Source organism: Erpetoichthys calabaricus, chromosome 8 (genome assembly GCF_900747795.2).
Source record: "Erpetoichthys calabaricus chromosome 8, fErpCal1.3, whole genome shotgun sequence".
NCBI classification, from domain to species: domain Eukaryota; kingdom Metazoa; phylum Chordata; class Cladistia; order Polypteriformes; family Polypteridae; genus Erpetoichthys; species Erpetoichthys calabaricus.
In genome coordinates, this window is record NC_041401.2 from 67,030,964 (window position 1) to 67,058,388 (window position 27,425).

A 27,425-nucleotide genomic window follows, 5' to 3' on the forward strand; every position below is an offset into this window, starting at 1 on the left:
TCGAGACTCAGACCAGGCAATGTTTTTCCAGGCTTCCATTGTCCAATTTTGGTGAGCCCGTGCAAACTGTACCCTCTGCTACCTGTTCTTAGCTGGCAGGAGTAGCACACAGTGTGGTCTCCTGCTGCTGTAACCCATCTACTTCAAAATTCACCATGTTGTGCATTCAGAGATTCTCTTCTGCATACCTCAGTTGCAATGTAAAAAACTGGACATTTTCCCTATTTTGGACCATTCTCTGTAAACCCTGGAAACGGGTGTGCATAGAAATCCCACTAAATCAGCAGTTTCTGAAATACTCTCACCAGCCTGTTTGGCACCAACAGCCATGCCTCATTCAAATTCATTTAATTCACCTGTCTTCCCCATTCTGATGCTCGGTTTGAACTTCAGTAGGTCATCTTGACCATGTCTACATGCTCAAATGCATTGAGTTGCTGCCATGTGATTGGCTGAATAGACATTTGCGTTAACAAGATGTTGAACAGGTGTACCTAATAAAGTGGCCGGTGAGTGTAAATTTTTAGGTTCCAATTATGTGACTCAGTTTGAAATTCCTTTGTTTTTACTGTGTGTTCAAACTAATCTGTGTCTTTATGCTTGCTCATTTTAAAATAAGTAAGTTGTAAAGTTTGTAGATATATTTACCACTCAGTTAAGAGCACAAATATAATCTGAATTGATTTGAACAGAAAACAATACATTTTTGGCAAATCAGTGACATGCTTAGAGATACCAGAGTTTGTTTCTGCCTTTTGAGTCATGAGATGGATAATATGACTGCTCTGTTTTAGACTGGAACATTTCTTGATTGTTTGATCTTTGTGATCTCAATAAAGTTAACAAGCTTTATGTTTATTATGCTGAGGTCGGGATTCCAATTAACTCTTTAAAGTTTTGTTGTGATACCTTTTAATATTAATATTATTTTTGTTTGTCTCTTCAGTGTATCACTGCTAGTGATGAGCACTTTGCCTTGAGTTTGCAGAAATCACAGAAGTGTTCACAAATATCGCCAAACTCAGTGAAATGCATTCAAGTCATTGAGGAAGGGCTAACTGAACTAGATTTGACTGGATTATAATGGTGTAGTCATCTTTAAAGTGTCCCTGAGGCCTAGGGAAATGTCTGCCAACTATACTGGACCTATTATTGTGGCCAAAATGGTGACCTGAGCTGTGCGCCAGTGATGCCAACCACTGCACCACCGTGCCTCCATGAGATCAAAGAAGAAAGAACACAGTCAAAGAGACACAATCATATATTTTGTCAAAACATGTAGTCGTAGTCAAAAGTCAGAAAAAATATGTATGGCTTTTAAAGGCAGAAAATTCAAAAAGGTGTGTCATGATTGAAACCGCTGGCTTGGTCTATTTTTTGAAGTCACGCTGAAGGCTCTCTAAACTGTCTGTGCTGAAGCTTTGCACTTTTTCTTCTATCAAAAAGATAGAAACATCTTGTAAATAGTAATAAATCCTTTGTTATTATTATTTCATAGAGTATCCTGTGTCTGGGGGGACACATCAGGCTCCTTTAAGATTTGTCTTTATCTCCACATGGCTAATTATGCATGCATAGGGCACACAACTACTTCTCTTATAAAGATGTGTAAATCGAAGATTGATCTGCACATTTGGTGACAAGCAGAGATAACAAGTTATTTATGCTGTATATGTTTCATAAAATTAAATGTTGAAAACCCGCATTATTTACTTATCTGTTCTACTACTAACGAAGTCCCACAGAGTAACGCAACTGATCATCATTATAGACCTGGGGGCTGGTCCCATAAAAGGCTGGTTGTTACAGCTCTGGGGATGTCGCACTGGCCTAGCAAAGCATTATGGGGCACTGGGGATAAAAGTTCTCCTGAATTGTCAGAATTATCAGTAAATAATTTGACAAACAAAGGTGAACATGAACATAGCCAATTTTCTGCGAATAACACTTTGGCAAAATTCGCTGATCAACACTAATCGAAATTTCAAATAGATTGTTTGCCTTTGATCCATAGAAGTAAATATTGCAGCAGAGAATTGCAATTTTAAATTGTCATTTTGTGACAGAGTGAATGAATGAGTGAAGCTGCAGTGTTTACTAGCACCCCAACCTGTTAAGGTTACTGTAGTGCCTTGCTGCTCTTTTTGTTTTTCTTTATACTTTTTATTTTCTACCACTCTCTTGCTGTTATCCAGTTTTCGTTTTCTTTTGTGTTGGTCGCTTTGACATGGTCCCTTACCATGGCTTAGTGGTTTTTAGGACTCTCAAAGGCTGTAGTCATTTGAACTGCAAGTACCTGAGAACCATGTATAAGACACATGCTAACCATCAGCAGTCTGCTATGGCTTCAGTTAGTAAATGTTGTATTTTTCTATCCCTTTTGTGCCTTTCTGTCTGTGATATTTGAAAACTTTGCATTATTCTTCCTGAATTTTGAATTTTCAGTTTATATTTTTGAATTACAAATAAAAACATATTTGTTATGAGATATTGGGTTAATTATTTTTGTTCCTCTGTTTATTGATATTGATATCTAATTAAACGCCTTTCTGTGATTTTAATTTTGTGCAAGAAAACTATTTTTGTAATTAGTATTATGTTTCAATGTTTTGGTTGTTTTTTATATTTAATCATGTATGTGTGCCTGGGGGTTCCTTCCTGGTTTTGTTGAAGTAAGCAGTACCACCCCAGGAACAACAGGGAGCTCTCTTGCTAAAATAGTCTTCTTTTTCACCAGCAGTACCTAGAGAGGGTCCATAGAAGAAGCCCAGTCTCGCCTTCAGCCTTGAGTAGACTGGTTGGAATGCTATAAAAACAGCTTGTCCCTGTAAGGATGGCCACCTATTCCAAAACTAGCAGGCAACACAGATGGAGCTCTCACTAGCTAGCATTTTATTTTGATTACTTTTGTGGCTTAATATGCCTTATCCTTAAGGTGCTTTATTTTGCTATTTTCTGTTTGGCATTACACCTACAGTTAATTGGGGTAGCCCCAACTATTCTTCCTGGCTCTTTGCAGTCTGTCCACTGGTTACAATTTTTATTCTGAACTGTTTCTAATGCAGTTTTGTTTTTTGTGGGAGGTTCCATTCTGTGTACCTTTGGAAAATTCAGCGGTTGCTTAGGGGCATAGTTACAAAATTCACAACCTCTGCGCTAATTCTTTCTACGTTTCTGTATATGAGTTCTGCATAAACCCAATCTTTGCATACAGTTTTGCTATTTAAAAAATCCTTGTGGAATTCTCAATATTGATCTCACGGTTTTTGATGTTTTGATACGTTTTGACCGTGTCTTTTCTTCTGATCAGTCTCATAATAACTGCCTCTGCTATTTTAAAGGCAGAATAATATCTTGATAGTAATTGTATGTAGTTGACAAGTCTTGTGTCAATTGTGCTTAATTAACACTAACAGGATATGGGGGGAGAGGGGCAAAATTCACAGAAAACTTTATTATACAACTTACTGCAATTCCCCATTTCCCACTGTCAAAATACAAACAGCAAGATACAACAGACTTGTCCCAGCACTTCTATCATTCCTGGAAACATTTCCTATACTCATCTTTTGTTAACAGTTCTCAAACTTCTTGCATATTGTTTCGTGGATTTCTAATATGTTAGCAAGTTATCTTTATTTCAGTCTCAATTTTAATTTTGGAAGTCACAGTAAGTGAGATTTGGTGAATGCAAGCAGAAACGACCATATTATTTCTGGTCAAAAACGTTTATGGTGCAGTAGGGTGTGAATTTGCGCCGTCATGGTGCAAAATGTAATTTTGTGTGTGCCACTGCTCCAGATGTTTCTTTTTCTGATACTTAACTGCAGTTGCCTCAGCAATTCATTGTAAAGTCATTGATTAACAGTCTATTCGCAAGAAAACTGTTTATTAACAAATCCGTTAATGTCAAAAAAGGTGATTATTATTTTCTTTATGTTAGATATGACCAGACATGCTGCTTTCGATTTGTAGAAAAAAAATTGTTTCTTTTCCTTAATTAGCAGCCAAACAATAATGAGATACAAAATAAGCCAAAACAACTGGTGTCCATCGTACAATATCTGAAAACGTGCAGCGAATACACTTGACTTGAGCATTCATAGTTTTTATCCTCTTTCTCTGTATGTTTAGCATTCGTTTGCTCAGAGGTTGATGTGCTTGCTGCTTCCTGAGCAGCTCTTCTTTTCTCCACTCTAGCGGCCACTTCATCTCTTCTTTCGTCGGCATCTTTTCACGTTAAAACTGATTACGTCAGTGTTTGTGTTACAATTATTTAGTACATTTTCCTCAATGTTTCACTTAAGCTGGCACTTAAGTCTTCAATCTACCTCAAGAATGATTTAAGATATGAAGAGGTAGGGGAAGTGACAGCGAAGGTGGTAGGGATGAGAAAGGTGCCAGTACACATGCGCCGCACGGCTGCCCTATTGGCCGCTGCCGAGAGTTGATTCTACAAAAAATAAAATAAAAACAGAAAGAGGAATAACCTTGGAGGTAAATCATCACCCCGAACCTGGATAGTAGACATCACGTAGTATATGTGGACCAAATTTCAGGTCAATAGTTCAAACGGTTTGTGAGCTATAGGTGATTTAAAATCCTGGACAGACAAATGGACAGCCACGGTAGCATGTTACTGTATATATAAAGGTAAAGAAAAGATGAAGGTCTCAGGAATGTTGATGTGCTCAGCTCCCCAAAACATTTTAACATCGCTCTTAGAAAAAAGAAAATTAACAATTTTGGAAATGTATGCTATTGTATAATGAGAGCAGTGACAAGCCATGGCATTAAAGAACGGGTTTAATTAACAACAGGAATTGGTGCCTGTTTAAGCAACTGGTTGGAGTTTGAGGCCCTGACTTAGTTGGTTTTCTGTTGGCTCACTCACTTCATATTTCATTTTTGTTTGGGTGCCAGTTAAGGAAAGAAATGACACAATTCAGAGGAATGATGAAGATATTCAGGGGAACAAATCAATTCAAATTAATTCAAAAGAAGTTAATCAGCTGTAAAAACAAGTCACTAACTAAGAAAAGAATTAGAATGAAAACCTGCAGCCACTGTGGTCCTCCAGGACTGGAGTTGGAGAGCCCTACTCTGGAGCATAGTGGAGTAATGGTGTGCATTGCTGACTTATGGACCTAGAGTCCTAGGTTTGACTTCCATGACACATCACTGTCTGCGTGGACTCTGCATGTTCTTGGTGCATCTGTGTGATTTTTTTCTTCAAGATCTGCTGTTTTCCTTCCACATCCCCAAAAACATTCAGTTTAGGTTACCTGATCATTCTAAACTATAACCTGGTGTGAGTGCATGAAACTCTGAGATCTCAAATTGGATTTAACAGGTCTGGGGATAAAGATAAAGTTTGTATGTGATTTGAAGAAGGTGAACTTTATCAGAAGTGCCAAACATGTGCTGCATAAAGACCCAACTAAAGGGAATATAAACAAAAATGATCCTTGAGGTAAAATTGATATTTTTTTTTCTCTACAGAGCATAGATCGTGAGGAAGCAAATGAAGCAGAGTCAGATTCAGTGTCCAGCATGAGGGTCATGGCAAATGGACATAGCTTCCACCCTGGTAAGCAATCAGTTGACCATCACATAAGGCCTTTTCTTTGCAGCTTTTGCTATAGTGTGTCTATAATATCCTGATGTCATGTCTTGCATCTGATCATTTACAATTTTCACATAAACAATTCTCCTCTCTTCAATTAGACAATTCCAGGGCCCAACAAGATGCAGCCTCTTCATCAACATCAACCTCACAGGAACACACACCTTCAATGGCAACATGCAAACTACATTTGCCAGTTTCTGCCACAACCAAGGCTTCTGAGCAAAGTGGGACCATGAGCAGCCCAGAGTCCCCCATTTCAGGGATAAACAGAACCCCAGAGAGATTTCACGGTGAAACGCCTCCTTTATCACCACTGGCTAAACCTGAGTACTTGAGTCAATCAGCAACTGGCTTGAACCAAAAGGAGTCTGAGAGCAGCAGCCAATCAGGTACGAGAAAATCAAACATTTAGCTATAGTGGTATTATGTGATCAGTAACTGATCTGTTTTAAGTCATTTACATCAATTTTCTGAACCCCTGATCAGAATTGGAGTAAGGGCCGAGCCCAGCAAAAGCAAAATGAATGAGACAAAATTGGCATCCACACTCGCACAGTTTAAACAGTATTTTGTTGAATTGTGGGAAGAAGCGTGTAATTTGGCAACTGTTTTTTATTGCCTACTAAAATTACAGAATTTCACCTTTCCTTTAGCTTACATCAGGTGCAGACAGGGAAACGCTGCAGCACTTGATGCGTTACACAAAACAGCCAACTTGATTTCACAATTTAACAATGCATGCATGAGCATAGTGATGTTATGCTCATTATCAGGTAATAATAATAATAATTCATTATATTTATATAGCGCTTTTCTCAGTACTCAAGTAAATGAGTTACAGAGGTGCAAGCAAGTTTAAACGATGAGACACACACCAGTCAACACCAAACAAGAATTCTTAACCAGAAAATATCTTCTTCGATCATTTTTCTTACCTTACATGAGTGCTCGTCTTTCATGAGTTCAGACGCTTCCTCAGTGTGCACGGCCATCTTATATATCATGGCCAGCATGATGTCATGAGTCACATGATAGAGGCCTTGTGTTTCTGGCAACCATTTTTGTGTGACCAGACACACAAAATGGCAGCAGCCACAAACGAAAAACAAATACACAAAATAGTGACGCATTATCAAAAATTATCAATATTGCTAAAAAAAAACAAAATATGAATTATTAAGTAAAGTTCTGACACTTGGAACAAATGTGTAACCTGGAGTTGCAGGAACAAAAGGAACTAGCAGAGACATGGCCAGGAACAAGCAAAAGAGTCCAAAAACTAGAAGGAAGTCAAGATAATGATTGGCAAAAACTCAATATACCAGGATTCAGAGCCAGAAGTAAGCAATTAAGAGTTCGTAGCACATAAAGTCTCTTCTTTGGAGCATCTTTTAGCTTCTACCTACACTAATAAGAAAGGTTAAGGGTTTGAAACAAACTGATCTAATATGCAGATTCCAGAAGCAATGTGTCACCATTTTATGTAGGATCTGGTGATATAACAGGCATGGATTCTAATCTCCACAAAGAACAAAAAGAGAAGCAGCCCTCAAACAAATCACCTAAATGGACAGAACTGACCTGATTCTGGTCTTGACCTACTGGATTGGCCTAACCTTTGGCAGCTTCACCCCAGCTCAAAGTATAGGCCTCTGTTAACTTTGTTAAATGGTGCGACTCAAACCACCTACGCCTGAACAACAGCAAAACCAAGGAGCTGGTGGTGGATTTTAGGAGGCCCAGACCCCTCATGGACCCCGTGATCATCAAAGGTGACTGTGTGCAGATGGTGCAGGCCTATAAATATCTGGGAGTGCAGCTGGATGATAAATTAGACTGGACTGCCAATACTGATGCTCTGTGTAAGAAAGGACAGAGCCGGTTATACTTCCTTAGAAGGCTGGCGTCCTTCAACATCTGCAATAAGATGCTGCAGATGTTCTATCAGACAGTTGTGGTGAGCGCCCTCTTCTACGCGGTGGTGTGCTGGGGAGGCAGCATTAAAAAGAAAGATGCCTCATGCCTGACAAACTGGTGAGGAAGGCAGGCTCTGTTGTTGGTATGGAGCTGGACAGTTTAACATCTGTGGCAGAGCGACGGGCGCTCAGCAGGCTCCTATCAATTATGGAGAATCCACTGTATCCACTAAATAGTATCATCTCCAGACAGAAGAGCAGCTTCAGCAACAGACTGCTGTCACTGTCCTGCTCCACTGACAGATTGAGGAGATTGTTCCTCCCCCAAACTATGCGACTCTTCAATTCCACCCGGGGGGGTAAACGTTAACATTTAACATTATACAAAGTTATTGTCTGTTTTTTACCTGCATTATTATCATTCTTTAATTTAATATTGTTTATTGTATCAGTATGCTGCTGCTGGAGAATGTGAATTTCCCCTTGGGATTAATAAAGTATCTATCTATCTCTAGCCAGCGCCAGCCCAGAAATGAGGCTAAATAACAAAATATCCACAAATATCAAAAGGAGAACAGGAAAATGTAACAGCCTCTGGCCAAATGAAAACAAACAGAGTTCCCTGAATATTTCAATATTTATTGAAGTGTTCAAAAGATGCAAAAAAAAAAAAAAAAAAAAAAAAAGGGTGAAAAACAGAGCAAAAGTAGGTTTGCCTAAAAGCAAACAATGCCAATAAAAACAAACCAAATAAACAGTACCTTGAAACAAATCAGTGGTTAGAGTCAGTAAATTCAACAATCAAAAACAAAGCAAGAACATGAACAGAAGTCAAAAGCCAAACATAATACTGAAGCTCTGGTGTAACTGCAGCTTTGCCTTAAATACAAGCTGGGGCGATACCCCAGCTGCCTAATCAGGTGGTCCTACCTCCTTTGGTTCAACATAAAGGGGTCAGGGTAAATAAACAATACTAAAACAATGAAAGCTAATATAAAAAAAACATAACATTGAATATACATCACAATATTATATAAATACAATAAAACAAAACCAAACACAGAATTAACAACACAATACACAGTATAAAAATATTCAAAAAAACAACAAAAAATAATAAAATAAAACATAATGGAGCCAGGAATGAACCCTTGACTGAAACAAAACAATCACGACTGTAAGCAGTATGACTGTGGACGGTGGTGAGTGTCCAAAAAACAGAACACAAAATAGCATCACTAAAACAAAAAATATAATAATTCAAAAAGCACAAAAAAAAATTAAAGTATGCAAAAAAGGACAAAAATAAAGGCAGAGGTTCCAATAAACCTGATCACAACAAAAATAAAACCAAAATAATGTTAATGAATTTTACTTTTTAATATCATACAAATAGTAGTTATAATGGTAGTAGAAACATTAGCACTGCCACATTTACAGATTACTGTGAAAGTCTTTCTTGCCTGTCCGGCCTACATGCCATGCTCTCTAGTGCCATGATAAGCAAAAATGTAATAGTACAAACTTTTATTTTGTTTAATAAATTGGCTGTTAGCATTCCTCATGTTATTTTTTACATTTTTTCTTCTGATTTGTTCCTACCTCTAGTGAAAGTATGGGATCCCAGTCCCATCAAGACCATGGGCGTATCCCGTGTGCCAGGTGGGTGAGAATTCTATATATTTGGTCTGACAACTGCATTGTGGGAGTTGTTGTAGTAAAAGGCTTTTAGGAGATACAGATGTTTATGCTTTCCTTTTAAGAAGTAAGAACATGTTATCTTGTGGTACACAATTCTAGATGAGTTCCAAGCAAAGAAAGCAATCAAACCAGTGTTTTTTTCTTATACAGGTTTATTGGGTGACTAGCTGTGCTGCTTGCCTACAAATGGTTGAAATCTAAGTAATTAATGTAGATATCAGCATATTCAGTAATAACATTTGAAGTGCATGATTTATTGGAATGTATTTTGTAATGCATGTAGTAATTTTTCATTCCAACCGATGGTGCATAACAAACATTAGCACTGCTTTTTTGAATCCCATACCAAATGGCATATAACAGAGACATAGCAACAGATACAGAGAAACACACATAGACACCTCTCCTTTAATTAAGGTGGGTTATTGTCACATGTAGAGAATGCAGTGAAATTCTTACTTGCATGTGCTACTCATTATGACATGCATCAGTGAGTTTAACCACCTTACCTTGATACTTCATGATTCCTTATGTGAAAAATCTCAAAAGCATAAGTTTGAGTAACATCTCCATATTTACCAAATGTTTATACAGTACAACCTCAACGTTTGGTGTCACCTGCAAATCTCACTGGTTTCCTCAGTAGTGTAGTAAGTGACAGAGATAAGGGTATATGGCATAAACAGGTCTAAACATACCATGAATTATTATACTAAAGCAGGGGTGGGCAAAGTCACTCCTAGAGGGCCGCAGTGGCTGCAGGTTTTTGTTCCAACCCAATTGTTTAGTAAGAAGCACTTATTGCTCTAGAAACACTTCTGCTTCATTTTAGTTATCTCCTTCATTAAGATTTTGAACCCTTATTGCTTATTTAAGTCTTAAACAGCTGCATTCTCGGTTTTTAATTGCTCCTTATTAGTAATAAGATGCAAATGACAAAAGAAACCAGCAGTTATCCATTTTGCTTGTTACCCTTTACACCTCTGTGTGTATTTATCATGCACTATTTGGTTTAATTAAATACTTGGAAGGAAAGAGGAAAAAAGTGAAGGACTGAGAATTACCCATCCATTTTACATTTCAAAGTATTTGGATGATATCCTTAGAATGAAAAAAAAATCTAGGATATGAGAATGACTTGACATAGCAGAGTTAAAGCACTAACAAGCCATGAAATGTAATTATTGGCAAGGATTGTTTTGGAACAAAAACCCGCGGCCACTGCGGCCCTCCAGGAATGACTTTGCCCACCCCTGTACTAAAGCACTGAATGTAAGCAACCAAATAAAAAGGCAAAGCGCACTCAAAAGTCACTAGAAATGCAAAACCTTAAAATTTGAATTAAGGTCCTTACATTTTTTGTTCAGAAAGGTAATTTTGTCTCACAAACAACCCTCTCCTTTATTTTTACAAAATGCAGATAATTTATAAGTGGTCAATACCACAGAGCTACCAAGATATTTTTTAGAATGAAGACCTGTACCCAGTGTAGTCTGCCAGGATCAGGACTCGGCACCCATGTCTGGAGGAGATCTCTTAAAAGACAGTTAGCAAGAGCCTAAGCACTCATCACTGCCTTCATCTGGAAATTAAAAGTATAACTGTCTGGAACGAACTTGTTCAAACATTGTGTTAGTTTATTGACCAATATGTGTGCAGAACACATGGGGTAGCAGGTGCTGCTGCTTCTTGGCTCCGTGCTGTCTATGAATGATTGAGCACTGTATTTCAAATGAATGTGTACTGCAGAAGAGGGCTGCTACTCTGCTCCATATCAAGACTCTCTTTGAGCTGACACTCTATGCCGACCTAAAGCAACAAGGTATTCCTATTATTTATGGCTAACATCTGAGAACTCTTTCTTTCTCTTCTAGTGCAGTGATGTGAGTTCTGCTTTAATAAATTGCATATCCTACCACATTAGACCTTCACTTTGCTTAGCTGTTGTTTGATCAGTCAGAGTTGTACATCTCCCCAAGAAAACCGATTGCAGTGCCGACCCTAAAGGCACCAGCTGAGGCCACAGTTGTCCAGAGGAAGAGCTGCCTTAATGGGAGACAGAGGTCTGACTGGCAGCGAATACTAAAGAGTGACAGTAGCTGATGTTGGAGGGCCTCATTTCCTGTATTAAACTGATCCTTGCATGACTGCCGAGTGACTTTCTTGTTTACTATCAACAGATAAACCATCCTCTGTCTCGAAGCTCATGTCCCCCTCCAGCTACTCCCCTTCAGGTACAGACAGGTGAGTGTCAGTAAGTACAGACCTCTGCCTCAGCAGCTTGCAGTGCACTGCTGGAGAGACAAATTTCCTGCACCTCAACATGATTGCATGCTTCTTTCAGGGCTCAGGATGGCCACCACAATTTGACATCAAAATCTCAGCCATCTTCATCCTCTTCCACATCATTGCAGCATCAAGCAGAGAAGAGGCGGGAGTTGGTGCGATCTCAGACCCTGCCTCGCACCATGGGAGCTCAGGCACGCAAGGCTATTTTTGAAAAGTTTGACCTCGACAGTAACAAGTAAGTGCAACTGACCAACAGAAAAGATTTCAAACAGACATCAGCTGGCAAGGAAATAATACCAGTCAGTGATCTTCAGTGGAGCCACTTTGTCCAGCAGGCTGAATAGAGAAGTCTCTACACAACCTTGCAATGATCCTGATCTCGACCTCTTTGTTTCAGACCAAAGAGTGGAGATTTGAAACCAAAACTGAAACGGTCCCAAAGCTTTGGGGTGTCCAGCGCCAGCAGCATCAAGCAAGTCCTGCTGGATTGGTGCCGATCAAAAACAATTGGCTATAAGGTAAGCTACTGGGGGTACAGTGGTTAATTCTGCAGCTGCACAACAACTTAGTTCTGGGTTCTGGTAATGTATGGTTATGTGAGTTTTCTCCATGTCCTCCAATTTCTTCTTTCATTCTAAAGGTATACCATTCTTCTTCTTCTTACCATTAAAATCTGTAAATGATGACTAGAAATTTGCCTGGTATGTGTGAGAGTCAATATATTTGTGTGTGTGTCAAACTCTCGCATTCCTCTGAGGGAATAAGTTGGGACAGCAATATAAATAAATGGGAGTAACATCATAAGAACTGACATAACTCTTCCTTTCTAGGTCACTACCATATGTAAAACTGCCAATAGTTAACCGACCCAATATTCAGAGCTATGTCCTTTTTTATTGAATGATTAATTCTGTCAGATGCCAGTCTGTAACATTGTACATAACTAAATAAAATTTAAATCAGGATAATGTTTCCCAAATACACTCTAAATAAATAAGCTCTGGCTAGTTCCTTTATGATTACTGTAACTCATTTTGCTTTGTGCATTATTTCGAAGGATGGCATGGTGATGCAGTGTTTAGAGATACTGTCTAAACTACAGGGTTGATTTGTGGGCCATTCAATGTCTGTGCTGAGTTTGCATGTTCCCATGTGGTATTTTAGATCCTATGACGTTCTAAATATATGTGGCTCATCATGATTAATGACCTTGAAGGTGGGAGAATATGCTTTTACAATAAAATTGGTATCTGGTCATGAGTTGCATCTTGTATTCCACCTGATGCAGTTGGGTATGTTTTGGCAGCTTTCAGCACTAAGTGTGTATCCATCCATCCATCCATTATCCACCGCTTATCCGAGGTCGGGTCGCGGGGGCAGCAGCCTAAGCAGGGAAGCCCAGACCTCCCTCTCCCCAGCCACCTCCTCCAGCTCCTCTGGGAGGATCCCGAGGCGTTCCAGGGCCAGCCATGAGATATAATCCCTCCAGCATGTCCTGGGTCTGCCCCGTGGCCTTCTCCCTATGAAGCATGCCCGGAACACCCCCCCAGAGAGATGTCCAGGGGGCATCCTAACCAGATGCCCGAACCACCTCAACTGACTCCTCTCAATGCGGAGGAGACTCTACTCCGAGTCTCTCCCGGACAACTGAACTCCTCACCCTATCTCTAAGAGAAAGTCCAGCCACCCTGCAGAGAAAACTCATTTCGGCCGCTTGTATCCGCGATCTTGCTCTTTCGGTCACTACCCAAAGTTTGTGGCCATAGGTGAGGGTAGGAACGTAGATCGACTGGTAAGTCAACAGCCTCCCCTTTTGGCTCAGCTTTCTCTTCACCATGACGGACCGTTGCAGAGCCCGCATTACTGCGGATGCCGCACCGATCCGTCTGTCAACCTCCCGCTCCATTCTTCCCTCACTCGTGAACAAGACCCCGAGATACTTGAACTCCTCCACTTGAGGCAGTACTGTGCTCCCATCCCGGAGACAGCATTCCACCCTTTTCCGGCCGAGAACCATGGCCTCGGATTTAGAGGTGCTGACTCTCATCCCCGCTGCTTCGCACTCGGCTGCGAACCGCTCCAATGAGAGCTGGAGGTCACTGTCTGATGAAGCCAACAGAACCACGTCATCCGCAAATAGCAGAGACGAGATTCTGAGGTCACCGAACATTTCTTGGCTGCGCCTAGAAATTCTGTCCATATAACTTATGAACAGAATTGGTGACAAAGGGCAGCCCTGGCGGAGTCCAACCTCAACAGGAAACGAGTCCGACTTATTACCGGCAATGCGGACCAACCTCCTGCTCCTTCTATACAGGGACTGAATGGCTCGTAACAACAAGCCTTGTACCCCGTACTCTTGGAGCACACCCCACAGGATGCTTCGAGGGACACGGTCGAATGCCTTCTCCAAATCCACAAAACACATGTGGACTGGTTGGGCAAACTCCCATGCCCCCTCCAGGATCCTGGCCAGGGTGTAGAGCTGGTCCAGTGTTCCACGGCCGGGACGGAATCCGCATTGTTCCTCTTGAATCTGAGATTCGACCATCGACCGAACTCTCTTCTCCAGCACCCCTGAACAGACCTTACCAGGGAGGCCGAGGAGTGTGATCCCTCTATAGTTGGAGCACATCCTCCGGTCACCCTTCTTAAAAAGGGGAACCACCACCCCAGTTTCCCATTCCAGAGGCACTGCCCCCGATGTCCATGCGATGTTGCAGAGACGTGTCAACCAGGACAGCCCCACAACATCCAGATCCTTGAGGAACCCAGGGTGAACCTCGTCCACTCCAGGGGCCCTGCCACCTCGGAGCTTTTTAACTACCTCGGCAACCTCAGCCCCTGTTTTGGACGCAACCCCCAGCCCGGCCACCCATTCAGACTCAATGTCCTTCGCCTCCCTCGGAATGAGGTTGAAGTTCTGCCGGAGGTGGCAGTTAAAGATCTTTCTGACCGGTTCCTCCGCCAGATGTTCCCAGCAGACCCTCATTATTTGTTTGGGTCTGCCTGGTCTATCCGGCAGCCTCTCCCTCCATCTAATCCAACTTACCACCAGGTGGTGATCAGTTGACAGCTTAGCCCCTCTCTTCACCCGAGTGTCCAAGACAGAAGGTCGCAGATCTGATGACACGATTACAAAGTCAATCATCGAGCTGCGACCTTGGGCATCCTGGCACCAAGTGCACTTATGGACACCCTTATGCTCAAACATGGTGTTCGTTATGGACAATCCATGGCCAGCACAGAAGTCCAACAACTGAACACTACTCGAGTTTAGATCAGGGAGGCTGTTCCTCCCAATCACGCCTCTCCAGGTTTCACTGTCGTTGCTGACGTGAGCGTTTAAGTCTCCCAGCAGGACGATAGAGTCCCCAGGAGCTGCACCTCGTAGTGCCTCTTCCAGGGACTCCAAGAAGGCTGGGTACTCTGAACTGCTGTTCGGCGCATAAGCACAAACAACAGTCAGAGTCCTTCCCCCAACTCGAAGGCGTAGGGAAACAACCCTCTCATCCAACGGGGAGAACCCCAACGTACAGGCCTCGAGCCGGGGGGCCATAAGCAAGCCCACCCCTGCCCGACGCCTCTCACCCACAGCAACTCCAGAATGGAACAAAGTCCAGCCTCTCTCAAGAGGAATCGTTCCAGAGCCCAGACCATGTGTATATCTAGCCGGTACCTCTCAATCTCTCGCACCAGTTCAGACTCCTTCCCCACCAGAGTGGTAACATTCCATGTCCCAAAAGCCAGTTTCAGCAACCGAGGGTCGGAACGCCAGAGTTCCCGCCTTCAGCTACCACCCATATCACATTGCACCCGACCCCTAAGGCCTCTCTTGCAGGTGGTGGGCCCACAAGAGCACTAAGTGTGTACTCATCTTTTATTTCTTCATAACTGTTATTATATAATTGCTGCATAGTTAGAGTTGCCCAGCAATATAAGATGCTCAGGCTGCATGAGAAAAGAATGATGAAGGACAGACTCTACCAGAAAAAGACAAATTTAATTTTATTCCTTTTAGCACGTATGGCATGCTGGCACAATGATTGGTAGTGATGTGTCACAGCTACAAGAAATTGAGTTCTCCTCTTGTCTTTATGGGATGTTCTCCTCTATCTGAAAGATGTTAATTTCATTATTGACTGTATAAGTGAGTGAGTATTGGTGTGTGTGTTTGAGAGTGCTCTGGAATCAACTGATATTCTTGCCTTGCTCCTAATACTGCTGAGACAAGCTTTGGCACCTACAGCCCTGCATGGGACAGAAACTGAACAGATGGATAAAAATGGTTGTTTGTATATTGCATCATTCACTACAGGCCAGTGACGTGCAGTGAGGTTCACGGCTGTTGAGGCACGGACTCCTTCAGAGTCAGATTTACAAATATATGAACACAAAAGAGTAGCTTATTCACTGTTCAGTTGGCATCATGCACATTAACTACTGGTTATGTTTCATTCTTTACTCACAGATAGGTAAGATACGTATTCGGATAAGAAAGAACGTTACACTTATAGCAGCAAGAGAGAGTGGAGAGAGGGCATTTGCTCTGCACCCTCCATGTGTTCTAAATTTGCCGTTGCAATTCTACAATTCATACTCATTCAGTACAAATGAAAGTATAGAGTGGTGTACAAAAAAAACAAATTGCAATGTTGACCTTTAATCAAATTTAATATAGACTGTTCAACAAAAGGATAACAAGAAAAACAAAAGCATATTTTATTTGAGGTCAAAATTAAGTTTTTAAATGTTGAATTTATTTTTCTTAGTCTGTTTTTTTTTCAATAAAATTGAAAACCTTTTATGGTCTTACCTTTATTTGTAAATGAAGTCAATGCGCCTATCCTTCTCCATGAAAATTTCCGTCATTTTCTTGTAAAATGTCTTATTTTCTTTTTGTTTTAAAAGTCTCTCCGCCTCAATGGAGTATCTCCAAGAAGAACAGAAGTAACGAGCACCTGTTGGGCTCACATGCGCCCCCTTCGGTGCGGCACAGTGCTGTCTGCCACACCTTGTGCCTTTTCACTGTGGTATTATGTTCGATCAGCGTGACTAAATATGTCACACACATTCATTAAAGATATTTAGCCAGACTGTGGAAAGTCAGGGTGTATAATAAACGTGTCTGCAAACATTACAGTGGCGACATACAGAGAGACAGCAACAGGCACGCGCCAATTGCAGGCATCAACCCAGAGTGTGAGGGAGAGCGCAGTCCGAGGTGAGGCTCAGCTTGTCACTACCACACCTTGCGTTTCTCCCCTGTATTTGAACATTAAATGCACAAATTCAATGATTTTGACTATAAAAATTATTACAATTATTGGAATCATACTGAAAACAAATTTATGGCACAGAAAAATTTATTTTATGTTATCATTACTTGTCTTTTTTCTTTTCATGATGACAGTTGAGGCTCTGCCTCACCTGCCTCCCCTGACCGCACGTCCCTGCTACAGGCTGGTATAGTGTGAAAAATACAGAAATAGAGTATGCTAGAATATCTGAAAAAAAAAAACAAAGAAATAAAAACCAAAAGAACCAACCTGTGGTAAATTTGGGATATGAAGTCTGCAGAAAAGCCAAGCTCTTGATGCTGTGGGCAACTGGCCAATCAACACCTTCTAGGGCATTTAAGTATTATGAAAAAGGTAAAGTGCTTCAAATTAAGGTGATGTCCAACAAAAGGTACCAGCTGGATGTTAGTCCAACACTGAGGTCAGTCTGTGGTCAAGCTGTAATCTGCTATCACTTATGAAACTTGTCCACCAAACCTAATTGGAAACAGGCAAGAAAATGATAAAGGTGTCAGTAAGATGGGTTGTTAGAGTGATCCTGATCAGCATTAAGTGTGCACATGCACTGTGATTGCCACCAAGAAGGTCAGCATTGCACGGAGGTGAACTGTATGGGTTTTTTCCTCTCTTCTGGGAGCTGGTTGGGACCACTGTCCAGGCAGGAGGCCAATCTACCACTGCCCAGATTGGACAAAAAGAAACCACCATTAGTCCTCTCAGCCACAAGGAAGCTACTCCCAGGTTGCAGCCAACTATATGTGTGCCTGGCCCATTAAGTAGATAGCTGTATATGAGAGGCTTAGCGGTTATTGTTTTCCATATACTGTGCCCTGTATTTCCCATAATAAATTTGTTACCAGACTTTTGGCATGACTGTGGGTCATTCTGGGTATGGAGTCTGCTCTAGAGTGCCCCCCACTGATCACACTACTTGTTTATGGACATTTTCAAATATCCTATGGATTTATTGAAGTTAGGCCCCATTTTAATATTGCAGGTTTGTGCACAAAGCTCTCATTAGATTTATAGACAACAATGTCACAGGTATCTGTATGCACAGTGGACATAATGGCAGCACTGGTGATTAACTGGCAAATTTTCAGTTTTGAGTAAAATTAATTAATGGAGAAATATCAACGGATCAAGAGTAAGACAGCTGCAGACTGAAAGTAGAAGGAATTTAGTGTGGTTGTGGTATGAAGAATGATATTTGGTGGTTCTCAGTATTTTCATTTTTTTTAATTAAAGTGCAATATACAATGTAAAAACAAGCAAGAAAATCATAAAGGGTGTGGGGCAACTCGAAGGCAATCCCCTTATATTAAAAGGCGAAACTAAAAATGCGCGTTAAATGCAAACTGTTAAGATTTCTTGTTATCCTAACGGAGACTGTGCAAGATGGCTACATTTCCATTTTTGATGGTTTCTGGGAGGAAGAGGCGGGAGAGAACCTGGAAGTGACGTCATGATTGGAGCCACATCAATCTTCCTTTCTGCAGAGGGGAAAGGAGGAGAGAAATTGTTATTGCTTAGCTCCTTCGTGTGTTCTGGGGGAGTAATATAATTATCCAAACTCTTAAGTTGTCCCCCACGCATGTGACACAAGAATAAATTGAATTGATGTATTTTGTTTAGCTGGAGCCACTAGGCAGTTGTCAATCTCCATGCTGAATTGACTATCGAGTGCAAATGCTGAAAATGCTGGATACTGTTACGGTCAGGTTAACATATTTCTTCACTGCTCAGTGTTATATGAAATAGGAGGGACTGCACCATCTGGACTCTGAATCCTAGGGTGCTGATTTTAGTTTTCAAGCATGGAGAACAGAAGGTAGGTTTCGGGAGTTGAGGCTTATATTCAGGAGAAATAATGTGGATTACACCGTAGGATGGAAAGAGATGGACAAATCTTAGTTCTTGGATATCTGTGAGGTTGTAGAAGTTTATCACATCCTGTAGAGCTGGAGTGCATTTGTAACTTTGTGCTCTATGGTATCTTGTAAGAGGTGCAGGTTTTCAGGGATCCTGTAAGATCCCATTCAATTTCCTTATTTGTGAAAGGAAAGAACTTTCCACATTCATGCCATTATGAAGAATCTTTTCAAAGGTTGGCAAAGGGCTTTGCCAAGTACGCTGTATCACCTTGATGGACATAATATTAAAAAGCAGCATTGGGATCCAGATTGGGGATTCAAGGATTTTAAAGTATAATTATCCTCTTTGTCTAACCTGCTGCTGATATACAGCACAGAACACAGTGATTTAAAATCATGTGTGATGTTGTCAGGATGAAAACTTGCACCTCCAGATCTTAAGATCTGTTCCTCCTCGGTTTAGGTGAATGAGGAAGGGTTGGAGAATTATACGCTGTGGACACCAGGGGGCACTCCAGGTTCCTAAACCCAATACAGACTGATAGCAGGCACAAGTTTAAAACACGTTACATGTTAAACTCTTCAAACCAGCATTTCCCACCACCACACCCACAAGTACAAAAACAAAACAGCACACAATGACTCTTCTTTATTCCCCTCTCTCTTGGTCACTGATTGTTCCGCTCCTTCCAGCAATCTTTGTCCATCTTCCACCCGACTCCGGCACATCTCTGTAAGGAAGTCAGCACCTTTAATGTTGGCCACCCTAGAAGTGCTTCTGCTCTTCTGCTGACATGGTCTGTAAGCACTTCTGGGTTAGGCAAAACTCCATGCCATAGAACTTCTTAGTCCTTACAGCACCCCTTGTAGCACCCATGGAACCCAAAAGTTAAAGAAAATCAAGTCCCATGATGCCCTGTGGGAATCCAGGCCACCGCTGCAACCCAGGAGAGCTGCCATCTACTGTTCTGGGGGTGGCAGTGCCCTAAAGAAGTGCACTTCTGTTTCTAGGGCATCCTGGCTGGGTTGGGCTGCCAGCTGTTCTTTACAACAGACATATTCATAAGTAAAGATAATGAGAAGGTGGGTCTGACCAATGGGCTGCAGCAATAGTGGTAAAGTAAAGGCTGAGTCCTCAGAACACTTTCCTGATTAATTATGTCCGTCTACTTTCCACTGCCATTCTGGGTGATGACCTAAAGGACTCAGGCTGAAAACGTGGAGAGTTGCTGTTTCATCTCCTATGAGGATGTGAAGGACTTGTTAATACAGTAGTTCAATGGAGTAAAATTGCTGCTGCTCCTGACTAACAAGAGTCATAGTTGACATGGTTAATGTACTTAATGAGGATGAACTCCAAGCACCTTCTTCCAGAAATATATTGAGCATGGTCCACTGAATGCAAAAGTAGCATATGATCCAGTACATATTAGAGAGGTTACATGTTTTGGGAATGCTTGAGAATGTCAGAGGAAGAGAAGGAGAGTGGATAAGAAAGACTAGTCTGCCCTATTTGGCATGTTCCCACCAAACCATTTTACCAAGATAACTATTATTATGAGCAGAGGAAACAATGAGAAAAATGTTTACATAATAAGAATAAAATGAGGAATTAATAGATTAATCTCTGAATGTATCTTTGATCACTTGCCCCATGAGCAGCCTTTTTCAGTAACTGAGTATTCGTAATTAAACTAATAGCACTAGTCTAACACCGGGTACACCCAAGACGATTTCTTTATACTCACCAGCCCAAGAAAGTTGCAGATCTTCAGTCCGCTCAGATACGTAACTCAACTGGGACACAATTAGAACACCACATGCTGTGCAGTAGGTGACTCTCAACTGAGAGGGGAAGGAAAGATTAGACCACACATTAATAACCAATAACTGCTGCTCTGACCTTATAAAGCATGCATCTGCAAAAAAAGAAAGCAAAAAATTGTTACTTGACCTGTGAAAAATTTAATAAGAAAAAGACTAAGATAAAATATTTCAGTTAAAAAGTATTCAAGACTAAATAAAGGCTAAAAAGCCCTTAAAGTTTCAAGAATGTCACATATGATGTTTGTTTCAGTTTGTCACAATGCAGTGTGACTTCTATATTTGTTAATAGTTCATCTTTAGTCTTAGTTAATTTCTGGTTCAAGTTCTCTTTAATTGTGTTCAGTGGTCTGTCATTAAACTCATCTAACACTTAGAATGTCTGTGTACAGTCAAAGGGCAAAGTTGGCAGCACCTGGCTATCAGCAAAGCATGAATTTAGCTTATAATGAACGTCATCAGCACGCCGAGTACTTCATAACAGTGATAAATTTTATGTGAAATGCATGTTCTGGTTTCGTTCAGCTATGAGTGCCCTATTAATCAACAGGCTGTAATTGGACAACTTACTGGACACACGCCTTAACTTTCGTGGTGTCAGTTTTTTTTTTTTTTTGTTAACACTGTCCACACTATCACAGTCCTTGCAATGTGAGTGCATCTGGAATTCATCTCAAGTCATTAATGAAAACCTGTTAAAATGTGTACAGTCATATGAAGGTAATGCTTCTTTTGACCAAAACTATACATTCTGGACAGCACCATTGTGTGACAAGTAGCATAGCATTCTGACACTCTGTCAGTCCAGTACAGTACAGGGTTGTGGGAGCCTTAAGTTGATCCTGGCAGCATCAGGCACAAGGTGGGAGTCAACCCTGGATGGGTCACTAGTTCATGCTTTTACATATACACTGGTAATTTAGATTTACTAATTAACACAGATGGCTCTGGGATGTAGTTACCTCCAACACCAAGGATCCATGAGGCAGCAGGGCTAATCACAGTGCCACCACTCCTCTCGAAAGTACAAAGTATGAATTCAAATCAACAATAAAAAAACAAAGTTATGTCTATCCAAATTTTAAGCGAGTGCTTGTAAATAACGTTTAAACCATGGCACATGTCAGCATTTAGAACAACCTGTATTTGCTCAACCTGGTACAAACCCTAAGGCCTGCAAACAAGTGTATATAAACCTGCCATCTTGCCAAAAGAAAGGTTTCCAAGTCCTGCTCTGGCATGAGTTTGCTTGCTTGTCTGTCTGTTTGGCCCCGTCTTGTATAAGATTAGAAAAAATAAAAGGGAAAAATATGATGCAATTCTCTCCCATGTGTTTTCTATTAAATTGGGCTGCAGAGAGGTCTGCAGGAACATCAATGAAAAACTGAGCTGTAATCCAGATAGAAGGAGGGGAAATGATAGGAGACTCAAAAAAAAAAAGGCTTGGCTGGAGTCTAAGATCCAGTCAGGCATGGAAATGATGAGCTGGGGAAATATTGAGAGTTCCTAGAAATTAAGTCTTGGTTGTAGAAGACAGGGCAGAGTGCTGGCTCTGAGGCTATGGTTCTGCACTGGCAATCAGAAGGTTTACGAGTCCTGTATATGCCAGAAATGACTGTACTCCATTGGGCCCTTTAGCAAGGCCCTTGACCTGCAATTGCTGGTCCTGGGTATGGCGTTAATCTGCATCCAGCCCTGCAAATAGGCCCTCCAACCTTCAGGGGAAACGTGGGGGTTGGTGGCAGAATTGGCCACCATAAAAAACCTCACACTGCTCCATTCCTTCTGAACTGGTGTGGTGCTGAGGTGTCACCCGTTGCATGTCTGCACTTGGGTCCCAATCTGGGATCCTGAGGTGGTTTGTCTTGAGATGGGTGTAGCAACGTGCTGCATCAGTGTGTGCTCCTAACCTCTCTCTCTATAGAAAACAGAAGGCCATGGCCACCCTTTCCCTGCTAAAGTTGGTTTGGGGAGTATGTGCCAAGCCATCAATTAAGTATGACTTTCATCTCCCACCATGCTAATTAATCAAAGATGTCCATCCACTTTCTGAACCACTTTAACCTCTACTGGAAAACATGAAACTGGAGCCTATACTATTAGCATCGGGTGCAGAGAACAAACCAGCTGTGGATGGGATGGGGATCAGACAAGATGATCTTAATTCAGGTCATTTAGGGCTAGTTGCATACACTTTATTTGCAGGTCCTATTGAATACATTTAATCCACTTCCTATCATGCTCATTTTAAATTCAATTTAGCAATTTTTATTTCCATTCAAGAATTTGGTCTTAATTTTATTTATACTATACATCTATTTTGTAACGTACTTATCCGGTTTAGGATCACAAAGGGCCACATCATATCCCAAAAACATTGGTCTCAGGACAGGAGCCAGTTCTGGATGGGGGCAATTCATCACAGAGCAATCTCATTTAAAGTTTAAACTGTCAATTACCCTCAAAGCTTTGGAAACTATGGAATTTTTTTTTAGAAACTTTGGAAAGCAGACAGCAGGAAACATGCAAACATACAGCCAGATTGTCTAGGGATGCAAACCTGGGGCTATGGAGCTGTAAGTTAGCAGTGCTAACCATGGCACCATCTTTAATTATATTCACTTAAACAAAATTAATGTAAATTTGAGTCAGCTGTCAAGGACTGTGTGCACTTCAGCCAAATCAACCGTCTGTCCATTTGTTGGACCCTCCTGATCCACTTTGCTGGAATGTATCCCAGTTCCACTGTGTGCAGGATGGAAACCAACACTGAGGTGGGAATGCCAGTTCATCACAGGGCCCACTAACACATATGCCCACATGAGCTAATTTATAGTTGCCTCTTAACCAATCACACAAATTTTTAGGCTCCACAGACACATGAAGAACATGATAATTCCACACAGACAGGAAACAGGCAGGGAACTGAACTCAGTTTCCTGGAGTTGTGAGGAAGCTGCGCTAGCCGCCATGTCTTACATAGTCATGTCAATTGGATGTCATTACATTCTGCTTATAATCAATTGTTTATCCCTGCTGTTCCCAAACGTTTTCTGTTCATGGCACACTTAATGTTTCAAGATTTTTCCACAGGGCTTCAGGTTAAATCATAGTATAGTTCATAGTTCTATACAGTAATACATACCTGACAATTGCAGTGCGCAGCTGGTGGCTTGGCGTGATTATTTATTTAAAATTAAACACAAATTATTACAAATGTTTAGAATAGTTTTAATCAGTTCTTCTCTTAGGTGCACCATATGATTGATAAAAGACCAATTTTCTGAATTTGTTGACTACGATGACGGACCATTTAAATTAAACATTTGTTGATGTTTTCGTACGTTGTAATTTATTCAATTCAAAGTATTTTAGATTCTTTTTACACTTTAATACACTTCTGCTTCTCCACACACCCGCCACTCGTTTGTGGTACATACTCTTCATTTTCAGTCCAGGTGTGCTTATTAAAGTTCAGTAAAAACGTATCAATTTTTAGGAGGATAAAAACAACAACTTTTAGAAACTATTTTGATCACAACACCATATGGAGGAGGTTCGATTTTAAATAAATAAGAACACATATACAGCAATTACTAACTATATGAGTACAAACAATAGTCAGAAAACACACATTTCGACCATGTGACTTCTTTTACGCAAGCTGATTGGCCCTGACTAGTTCATGCAAGACGAATGGAACAAGCCTATTATATTCACATGATTCTTATGCATTTACGCTTATTACCTGACGTCCGGATGAGTTCATTCGGGTCTGTTCTGAAAACGATACGGTTCGGTCTCGTCAGTGGTGATTCATTGATTATGAAAAAAACGATCATAGCAACGAAGAAACACTTGACTTAGAAAAAGGGATGGATATTGTTATTATAATGGTGGTATTATTGCTTCTATATATTTTGAATTATTTTTGGATTTGTTACGTTTGCAAAAGATGTCTAATGTTGGAATATTTTGCAGCGCACAGTTTGGGAACCGCTGGTTTATCCATCCAAAAGCCTTGTTAACAGCAGCCAATATTGGTAGGCTGTGGCCTGTACCACTTAATTTGGACTAGCACACTTGGATATTAAATGATGAATGGATGGATTTTTAAAAGAAAATAATGTGTAATTTTGTAATGCAGCATGTTTAGAAACGGAAAGGTACAGATTGAAACACACAAATATCAATGGGGTCTCTCTTGTCTGAATAAAATGTATTCATCTGGATAAGCCAAGTAGGATTTTACATACAAAGTGACATTCATTTTATCTGTTAGTGGTCTCAGCCACCCTTGCTTTTTTCTGCTCTTTCTCTCATCCAGAAAATTGATATTCAGAACTTTTCATCCAGCTGGAATGATGGAATGGCGTTTTGTGCCCTCGTTCACTCCTTTTTCCCTGAAGAATTTGACTACGATGAGCTGGTCCCTGCTAACCACAAGCAGAACTTTGAATTGGCCTTCACCAAAGCTGAGTAAGTGGAACAGGGATGTCAACCTGTCAGTGGTGTGGAATAAACTGTTAATAACATTACAACCCAGGCATTCTCTTAACAGGCCAATGTCTACACCTTAGGGATGTATTTTTGATTTGGAGAGCACTACGTTGCCAACAACTTTTTGTTCCAACTATTTTTTGAATTATAAGCCAATTCTTACAGTTAAAAGAACAATCTGTTTAATTAGGCAAGCACTTTAACTCTGTTTGCAGTCTCAGAAATGGCCAACAGTGCACCTTTTACTTTATTAATGTCAGAAAGTTTCTTATCATTGTTTCTAACTGTAAAATGAAGGAATGAAATAAATTGTGAAGGTGCAAAGGGAAAGATTATTGCTTAAATCAAGTCTACCTTGTTCCATACAAATTTTAATTAAAGGCAAAAGTCATTCACATGTTGTTGCGGTAAAAGAAATGTTAGTACAATGAAACAAAAGCTGAAAAAATGCACAGACTTTTTAATGTTAAATCCAAAGTAGGGCAAACATTTTCCCAAAAAACCTAATATTGCTGACAGCATACAGGCTTGGGCAGATTAAATTTAATGTCAGTAAATGTAAAGTATTACACATAGAAAATAAAAATGTTAGGTTTGATTACACAATGGGAGGTCTGAAAATCGATAGTACATCCTATGAGAAGAATTTAGGAGTCGTAGTGCACTCTAAGCTATCGACTTCCCAACAGTGTTCAGAAGCCATTAAGAAGGCTAACAGAATGTTAGGTTATATAGCGCCCTGATGTGTGGAGTACAAGTCCAAGGGGGTTCTGCTCAGGCTTTATAATGCACTGGTGAGGCCTCACCTGGAGTACTGTGTGCAGTTTTGGTCTCCAGGCTACAAAAAGGACATAGCAGCACTAGAAAAGGACCAGAGAAGAGCGACTAGGCTGATTCCAGGGCTACAGGGGATGAATTATGAGGAAAGATTAAAAGAGCTGAGTTTATACAGTTTAAGCAAAAGAAGATTAAGAGGTGACATGATTGAAGTGTTTAAAATTATGATGAGAATTAGTACAGTGGATCAAGACTGTTATTTTAAAATGAGTTAATCAAGAACACGGGGACACAGTTGGAAACTTGTTACTAGTAAATTTCGCACAAACATTAGGAAGTTTTTGTTTTTTTTTAACAAAGAGAATGATAGACACTGGGAATAAGCTACCAAGTAGTGTGGTAGACAGCAAGACTTTAGGGACTTTCAAAACTCGACTTGATGTTATTTTAGAAGAATTAAGTGGATAGGACTGGCAAGCTTTTTTGGGCTGAATGGCTTGTTCTCGTCTAGATTGTTCTAAGATAATCAAACTATTTATCCATCCTAGCAGCAATAACAACTCATCACAATGAATCAGTCTTCATTTTATATAGAATGAACAGTTTAGGGAGGGCCAAGTAATTAAAACCTGTAAATACATCATCTCTGCCATAAAGGCACTTAGTCAAGGCCTTTTTTCAGTGAGACAAAGCAACCTCACGTTTTCCCTTGAAAATTTGGAAAATAACGTTCTAGCATTAAAAAAATTAAAATATGAAAAAGTAAAACTATCCATAAAAATGTTTACTAACTGAAACAAAAGGTTCAACGAGCAAGCCTTTTAAAATGTACTGATAACGGTTTCCAAAGATAATGCTGCGTGCTAGGCCAGCCAGGCTAACAGGAAATCTTCTGCAGCTCAGCGAGTGAGGTCGCTTGCGTGTCTCATAGTTTCCATCATCCAATCATTTTCTGATTCCACTTAGCAGACAACAACAGGCTATTCCTCCTGTTTAATAAGCTTACTACTAGCTACTAGCTCAGGTACTTTTATTCTGACCTCCAATCTGTCAGCACCCAAACATCAATGTTAAAACAAAACCCTGAGTATATTTAAGCAAATTCAAACCTGCAAAAGTACCAAAAAGGAGCTGCAGAGGCACAGTTTTCAAAATAATCATAGCATGCCCTGCTCTTGAACTGCTATATGAAAATACCAAATAGTCCATGACACTCATTGTGCATCATCCCACTCATTTTCAAATGGCAAAGAAAGACCACCACTGTTTTATTGTAATAGTTATGACGTTTATCCCCATGACTTCTAGCACAATCTTTCCATTCAGTATGATTGTAAAAAAAAAAATGTGCTGCCCAGCAATTTTTTTGATGGCTGCCTGGGATTTCTGCTGCAAGGTGGATAACAGGCAGCATGAAGGCATGAGGCCGCAGCCAACACTGGGGCATACAGAAGTTTAGCAGATAGCTTAAATCCCTAGATTTGTGAACATTCAAGTACACAAACCACATGTGCTCTCTCTCCTCACCTCAAGTGTGCATTCCTTCAGAGCAACATCACAGCCAGGCCGGAGTATGTCTGCCAGGCTGACTTAGCTCATGTGCAAAGCACGCAGC

At 40.6% G+C, this 27,425-nt stretch overlaps 1 protein-coding gene across 1 annotated transcript in view; it reads left to right on the top strand.

Annotated features, from left to right (window-relative positions):
- Nucleotides 1-27,425, top strand: part of smtnl (smoothelin, like) — an 81,533-nt gene that overhangs the window by 49,134 nt on the left and 4,974 nt on the right. The window contains exons 2-8 of the mRNA XM_028806685.2: nt 5,503-5,590; nt 5,728-6,018; nt 9,154-9,207; nt 11,427-11,490; nt 11,591-11,770; nt 11,933-12,053; nt 24,861-25,012. Coding sequence (XP_028662518.1) covers nt 5,503-5,590; nt 5,728-6,018; nt 9,154-9,207; nt 11,427-11,490; nt 11,591-11,770; nt 11,933-12,053; nt 24,861-25,012 — 950 coding nt within the window. The remainder of the gene's footprint in view (nt 1-5,502; nt 5,591-5,727; nt 6,019-9,153; nt 9,208-11,426; nt 11,491-11,590; nt 11,771-11,932; nt 12,054-24,860; nt 25,013-27,425) is intronic.